This window comes from Clytia hemisphaerica, unplaced genomic scaffold (assembly GCF_902728285.1).
Source record: "Clytia hemisphaerica strain Z4C2 unplaced genomic scaffold, Clytia hemisphaerica genome assembly, whole genome shotgun sequence".
In the NCBI taxonomy this organism is placed as follows: Eukaryota; Metazoa; Cnidaria; class Hydrozoa; order Leptothecata; family Clytiidae; genus Clytia; species Clytia hemisphaerica.
Window position 1 is genome coordinate 588,187 of NW_027103564.1, and position 7,343 is coordinate 595,529.

Sequence of the window (7,343 nt, forward strand, 5' to 3'; positions counted from 1 at the left end):
GATCTTACAGGAAAAGTCACCCCAATCGTTGCTGCTATGAAGTTGGATCTACAAGAACTGGTTCACCGAAAACTCGACTGGGATGACAAGATCCCAGATGAACTAAGACCATTGTGGGAATCACACTTCGACCTGATGAAGGAAATCAACAACCTCAAATATCAACGTGCTATCATTCCTGAAGATGCAATTTCTCTCGACCTGGAAACCATCGATTTTGGCGACGCTAGCAAGTCAGCAGTATGCTCCTGTATCTATGTTCGTTTCAAGAAGAAATCAGGAGGCTCGTCATGTCAACTTGTCCTATCCAGAACACGTGTTGTACCTAAAGGAATGTCACTACCAAGAGCCGAGCTCTACGCAGCTTTGATTAACGCCTACACAGGAGAAGTTGTTCGTAGATCATTCAACAAGTATCACAAGAATGCAATCAAACTCACCGATAATCAAGCAAGTCTATTCTGGATCACCAACGACGAAAAGCCTTTGGATCAATGGGTCAGGAATCGAGTAATAGAAATCCTTCGCTTTACGACTGCTAATCAATGGTATTACATCCAATCTGATAATAATCTTGCTGATATTGGAACTCGAAGAGGCGCATCCATCAAGGACGTTGATGCTGGTTCAGCATGGATCAATGGTCATCCTTGGTTGCAACTCGAGCATAGCGAATTTCCCATCTTCAAACCAGACGAAGTCAAGCTCAAATTCAACCCAGGTGAAGTCGATTCACACGTCTCAAAAGTCAATGATGTCGTCAAAGATTACTATGCTTTCTCGAACTATCTAATTGATCCCAATCGTCACTCATTCACAAAAGTTGTCAGAATCATTGCATACGTCATTCGTTTTTGTCGGAACATCCAGAAGAGAATTAAAAATCAAAATTGTGTTTATCAAGCAAACTTGTCAGATGAGGAAATTAAGGATTCAGAGCAATATTTCTTCAGAATTGGGACAAGAGAAGTACTTCAATTCATTCAGCCAAAGAAATTCGACAAGATCACTCAAGAAAAGAATGGTATTCTACATTATACTGGTAGAATTCTTCCATCAGATGAAGTATCAATCATTGGAAAATTCACCTCAACAATGAAAGACCTCTCAAACGATACCTTCTGCGTACCTGTACTCAGCAATCACTCACCTATCGCTTTCAGTATCGCTCTCGACATTCACTGGAACCATCCCATTTGCCAACACACTGGAGTTGAAACAACAATTCGATATCTTCTAAAGAAAGCCTACATTATCGAATATCGGTCCATGATCAAGCTCATTCGTAAAAACTGTCAAAGATGTCGTTTCCTAATGAAGAAATCAGTTGAAGTTGTCATGGGGCCCATATCAGAATCAAATCTAACAGTTGCACCAGCCTTCTATGCATCACAAGTTGATCTGTCCGGTCCATATTTATCCTTTTCACCTAGTCACAAGCGCACAACTGTGAAGATTTGGCTTGTTGTTATCTGCTGTTCTACAACCTCAGCTATATCTATTAAAGTGATGGACGATTATTCTACTGATTCGTTCATATTATCATTCACTCGATTTGCTTGCGACCATGGATATCCGAAGAAGCTCTACTGTGATGGTGGAAGTCAACTGATCAAAGGATGTAACAACATGAAGTTGGACTTTGTCGATCTTCAATCCAAATTACATCGAAACAAAGCCATCGACTTTTCTATATGCCCAGTTGGCGGGCATAATATGCATGGAAAAGTTGAACGAAAAATCCAAGAAGTCAACAAATCGTTACAGAAGTTCATCAACAATCAGCGACTATCACTCATGCAATGGGAAACGTTAGCTGCTGTCATTGCTAACTCAATCAATGATCTGCCAATTTGTGTTGGTAGTAAAACTGATCTGGAGAATCTCGATCTGATCACGCCTAATCGCCTACTCTTGGGACGTAATAACGAAAGAAGCCCCATCGGTGACATGATTCTATCAAACAACCCTTCAAAGCTGATGAGAGACAACGAAAACGTCTACAACAGTTGGTTCGAATCATGGTTACTCAATCATGTTCCTCAATTGATGACTCAAAGCAAATGGTTCATAAACGGTCATCAATTTCAAGTTGGAGACATTGTCCTCTTCAAAAAACACGATTCATCATTGTCGAAAACTTATCAGTATGGTATCATATCCAAAGTCGAAATTGGTAAGGATGACGTTTGTCGTAAAGTCATGGTACGTTATTGCAATTCGAATGAAAATGTTTGTCGTGAAACGTTTCGCTCTGTCCGAGAGTTGATTTTGATTCATTCTGTTGATGAGTCTGATTTATTGGAAGAATTAGCAGAGAAATGTTAAATGATTAAATGTTTTGGTATTTGTAAAACTCAAATGAAATTTTAAAACCTCCTTGGGGGAGTGTCACATGAACAGCATTAGTCTGCTCAATGTTCTTATCAAAATTAGAAAAATATTCTTATAAAAAATATAAAAATTCAGTTAAAAATCGTTTAGTTTCTTATATAAAAAATAGCTTCAAAATTTCATTTCTTTTGTATATTTAATTACTTTATCATTAGCAAATCATCACTTCACATCATCATTTATTACATCACATCACACTTAGTATATTTTCTTTTGTATTATATAATTACTCTAGGTTTTTCTCACTTAATGATTTTATAATTGGGGAGCAATTATCACCTCAGATTTCTCTTTTTTTTTAACTCTCTCATTTTTTTCATTCTGTGTTGAAACATTGTAGAGCAAGGAGCTCAATTCTTTGTTGACATGTTGTCAGTCAGAGTCAAACTTAAAACTTATTAAATTGGTAAATGGAATTTGCTGAATTGAATTTTTAATAATAATTTGCATTTCACTGTGGATTTACCCAGCTGGTAATCCACTCATTTCACTGGTCATTTCACAGCAATCACATTGGGCCAGCCGGTAAGCTTTTTGTTTGCATTTCTCACTTTTTGTTTTCTCTTCTCCTAGTCTTAGGTTGGCTCAACTTTTAGGCTCTGCATTTGCCCTTTTGGCACAGGCTTCTACCCATTGCTGTCCTAGGTTAGGTTAGGTTAATTTTTTCTAAGATTATATCATACTTTTATTCTTTCATATGATTTTCTGTTCACTCAAATTGTTTCTCAAATTAGTCTAAGTTTCATAAATCAATTATCAATTTAAGCTCCTAATTTTGTCATTTAGTCACTATTTTCATTTATTTTATCAATTCAAATACTTATTATTCCTTAATTTATTTTCATTCAGTTTGAACGCAAAGATATCAATCCTTCAATCAATATCTTGTTACAAACCCCCTCAAGTGTGTTGCACTATTCCACAACCCCTCAATTAAATTCACGACGGAATACTCTCATATAGAGATCAACTTCCTGGACACAACCATAAAAAATAATCGACTGGATTACAAAATCTTCAAAAAACATACAGATCGGTCATCATACCTCCATAATACCTCATACCACCCAAACAACCTAAAACACAACATCCCATAAGGTCAAGCACTAAAAAAAAAGATTTGCTCTAACCCCGAAGAATACAACCAATTCCTCCTCCAAATGAAAGATGAATTCCCCAGAAGAGGATGAAAGCTGAAGCCTCCATAAACAGTTCGACAAAGTAAAGAATAAGAACCGGGAAGATCTCCTAAAATACAACAACACCAAGAAAAAACAACAAATTGCCTTCATCACTACCTATAACAAACACTTAACACCTATCCATACTACTGGAAAAGCACTGGGATATCCTAAACATCAACGAACGGTTTCAAGATACTTTCCAACAAACACCAGTCAGTCTCAAGAAAACAATAAAAAACTGAAAGGAAAGTGCCAGCCTTGCTTAACAAGGACAGGAAACCTTTGCTGTAAACAAATAATATCAACCTCAACCTTCACCAGCCAACAAACCAAAAGGACATACCAGATCTTCCACAACGTCAACTGCAATCAAAAGCATTCGTATCATCTACCTCCTGGAATCTAACAAATATCACATCCAATATATTGGAAAAAGCGAGACCCAATTCAATCAAAGACTCAATAACCATAGAAGTAATGCATACAGACCACGACAAGAGACAATTCTGGCGTGTAAACATTTCTACCAAACCAACCACGATTTCAACAGAGACGCAATGTTCACCATCATCGATCAGATCAACAAAACAGATAGAAAACATGAAAAGGATTATACTACAGAGAGAACCCTTCTGGATCAAAGAACTGAGAACAGTCACACCTCATGGATTGAACCAAGAACTCAATCGTCTCCAAGCGAGCGCCTAAGTCTGAGTTTTTTTTCTTTAAGTTTATTTTAGACCAAATTCACCTTATCAGATGGCCCCATTTACACCAACCCATTTTCAAGCCGAAATCGCCTAAAATGACGTATTTGCCAAAATTGACGTCAATTTATTTTGTATAAAATCAATTTTTTTTTCTATAAAAATATCATTGCCTTGAAAACAGACTCCGAAACATGTCGGGAAAAATTAAGATATAATAGCCGCATTCTTTTTCACAGTTCTACATCTTCAATTACCCTTAACTAATATCAAAGTAAACCTCATGAAAACATACACCATTTCTAAAAATTAGGTCAAATATTCCCTAAAAGTCATTATTGTATATTCTTAAAAACACCGACAAAAACAGCCACCAAAGTACAGACTACACCTCGAGTACAAACAGAATTATGGATACGAAGAACACTCAACTTAAGTGTAAAAATGGAGCTTTTTTTAGTTATGCTTTAATGCTCATTTTTACACCAGTGGTAGTTCAACCTTAGTCATAGCCAGAAGTAGAAAAAAGCTTAATTTTTGTAATCGCAACTTTAACCGCTAAAAATCGCGAATTTTTCAATCAAAAATACATTTAGATATAGTGCTTTTGATCCTCCGTAACAAGAAAGAAAAACTTTTGCAATTATATTTGACTATCAAAAGTTCCAGGCATTCTTTTTTCAACTGCCAATTATATCTAGATAGACTTTAACATATACATCATTGTCGGGGTACTATTTTTGAATTTCTATCAACAAATGAAAATGTCATGTGATCGAATCGAAAAAAACAGAATGGAATTGTTTGAAATATTCACTTTAATCAATGAGTAAGTAATTGGCATTTAAACCTTTTTATGAAAAGCCCTTTGTTTACACGTTTTTTTTATAAGAACAAACTATATAAGAACATAAAGCTTCGAGGCCCAAAAATTTAAGAACATTCTAAGAACATACTAAGGCTTTGGAGACTTAAAAACATGCAATTTCTCAAGAAATTACATCAAAATGCTCAAAAAATGCTGAAAATAAGAACATTTTAAGAACATGTTTAGGCTTCAAATTCAAAAAACTAAGAACATCCGAAGGCTTCGAAAATTTTTGACGTTCTTATAAAAAGAAAACGTGTACTTTTGCACGGAGGGAAGCCCTTGAATCCCCTCGTTGAGTTCGGCAATAAAAATAATATACCTATCAACCTTAGCAGCGCGGTCCACGTTTTAGGGAGACTGGTGAAGAAAATATAATGAAAATTGTTCTCGATGATGGTATCTAAAACACAACTGTAAAGACTTGGTAAAATGTTGTTAAGTTTTGACGTTAAATTGCTTGGTTTGATTTGGATGTAGCCTAAAAATAAAGTGAGCCAAGAAGAAATCCCCCTGTAAACGTGTTACCAGCCCCTTAAAAGTTTACCATGCCGCTAAGGGTTGATAAAAAGGTTTATATATAACTATTTTCATTAACTAGTTGTGAAACAGATCGCTTGCATTTGCCAATGCGCGTTGCGGTTCAAACCAAGACAAGTCATTTGAAAACTAACTTAATAAAAATCTTGTTTATGCTCTGAAAATGAATCTACATACTGAAAAGAGGAACACCCGCTAAAAGGGAAAACCTGCTGAAAAGAGGAACACCCTTTGAAAAGAGGAACACCCGATGAAAAGAGGAACACCCGCTAAAAGGGAAAACCTGCTGAAAAGAGGAACACCCGCTGAAAAGAGGAACACCCGCTGAAAAGAGGAACACCGGCTTGAAAATGGCAACACCGGCTGAAATGAGGAACACCCGCTAGAAAGGGAAAACCTGCTGAAAGGGGATCGAGACAACTAAAGCGAGAGTACAAACAGAATCATCTATAATTGAGAGCCAGTAGCCACTCAGAAAGACGCATATATGGGCCCACTGAAAAACCTAGTTACCTAAAAAAACCGACCTAAAGCCACTCAATGGATCACCAAGACCATGCGCTCAAAAATAGTTAAAAAGGTTGAATCAAAATTTTACAAAAATTCGAAATGACTTGTCTTGATTGCGGGCAGTAATCGAACTGAACGCTTTTAAACAATGATTTTTAATAAAAAAACATCGTTTGTTCTACTTGAAATTTGGAGGTAAATTATCGACAACAACTTGCATTCGATAATAAACCTTTTCTCCCAAATTTAATGACAATCTTTAATCGCTTTTGTAAATAAATCAATCTGAAGTCAATCAATAGCTTTGGCTCGTTTTTAAACAACTTTCTGATTTTTGCGAATAAATCTTCTTTAAATTTTATAATGAATGCACTGAATTGTTTTTTTTATTTGATTTATCAAAGATAGATTTTAAAATATTTTGGCCGGAAAATATTCATAATGTATTAATTTTGTCCATCAAGAAAAGGGTTAATCGATTGATTTCAATCCATTGATTTACAAAATATTCGATTACAGCATACCTAAACAGATTTCAAATTTTCAAGAATTTGACAATCTGGTCGCGTCAAAAAAAACCCAAACTTAGAACAACTTTGTTCATCCAGCCACCCGAGGAAAACCCAAAAACCCAAAACCTTAGAACAACTTTGTTCGTCCTCCCAACCGGTGACATCCCAAGATTCAATTGCTTCAAATACTTTGAAAATTCCAAACAAGAAATCCAAACTCACATTGTCGAGAAAATTATCTCCACTCTGCACTTAAGATGAAGTATAGATTTAAACAAAATTTTCAACCGATCATTTTTTAGTAAGTAAGTAAATGATTTATTTGTCTAAATAAGCGAGACGAGCGACCAAACATTTGTTTCGTAAAGATTAGTTAAGCAGAGTAAAGCAGAGTATATTTTTTCGGTCAATGCAGCTGGAAATTTGACAATGAGAAAGATTAAAACAAAAAAGGAGCATTTCAAGAATACACGATTTTTTTTATAAGAACAAACTATAAAAGAACACAAGGCTTAGATGGCTTACATAAAATGTTAAGAACAAGTTAAGAATTTCTTAGAAAGATACACGTTTTTTTTTATAAGAACAAACTATATAAGAACATAAGGCTTCGAGCCCAAAAATTTAA

At 35.5% G+C, this 7,343-nt stretch overlaps 1 protein-coding gene across 1 annotated transcript; it reads left to right on the forward strand.

Moving 5' to 3' along the window:
- The first annotated feature begins 36 nt into the window (after nt 1-36).
- On the forward strand, nt 37-2,328 carry LOC136800884 (uncharacterized). The gene has a single exon (XM_067057493.1). It carries the CDS (start codon nt 37-39, stop codon nt 2,326-2,328), a length of 2,292 nt encoding a protein of 763 aa, XP_066913594.1.
- Nucleotides 2,329-7,343: the final 5,015 nt, after the last annotated feature.

Bases quoted from the DNA above. Each gene is read 5' to 3' on its own strand.
- LOC136800884 (XM_067057493.1), top strand. From the start codon at position 37: ATGAAGTTGGATCTACAAGAACTGGTTCACCGAAAACTCGACTGGGAT.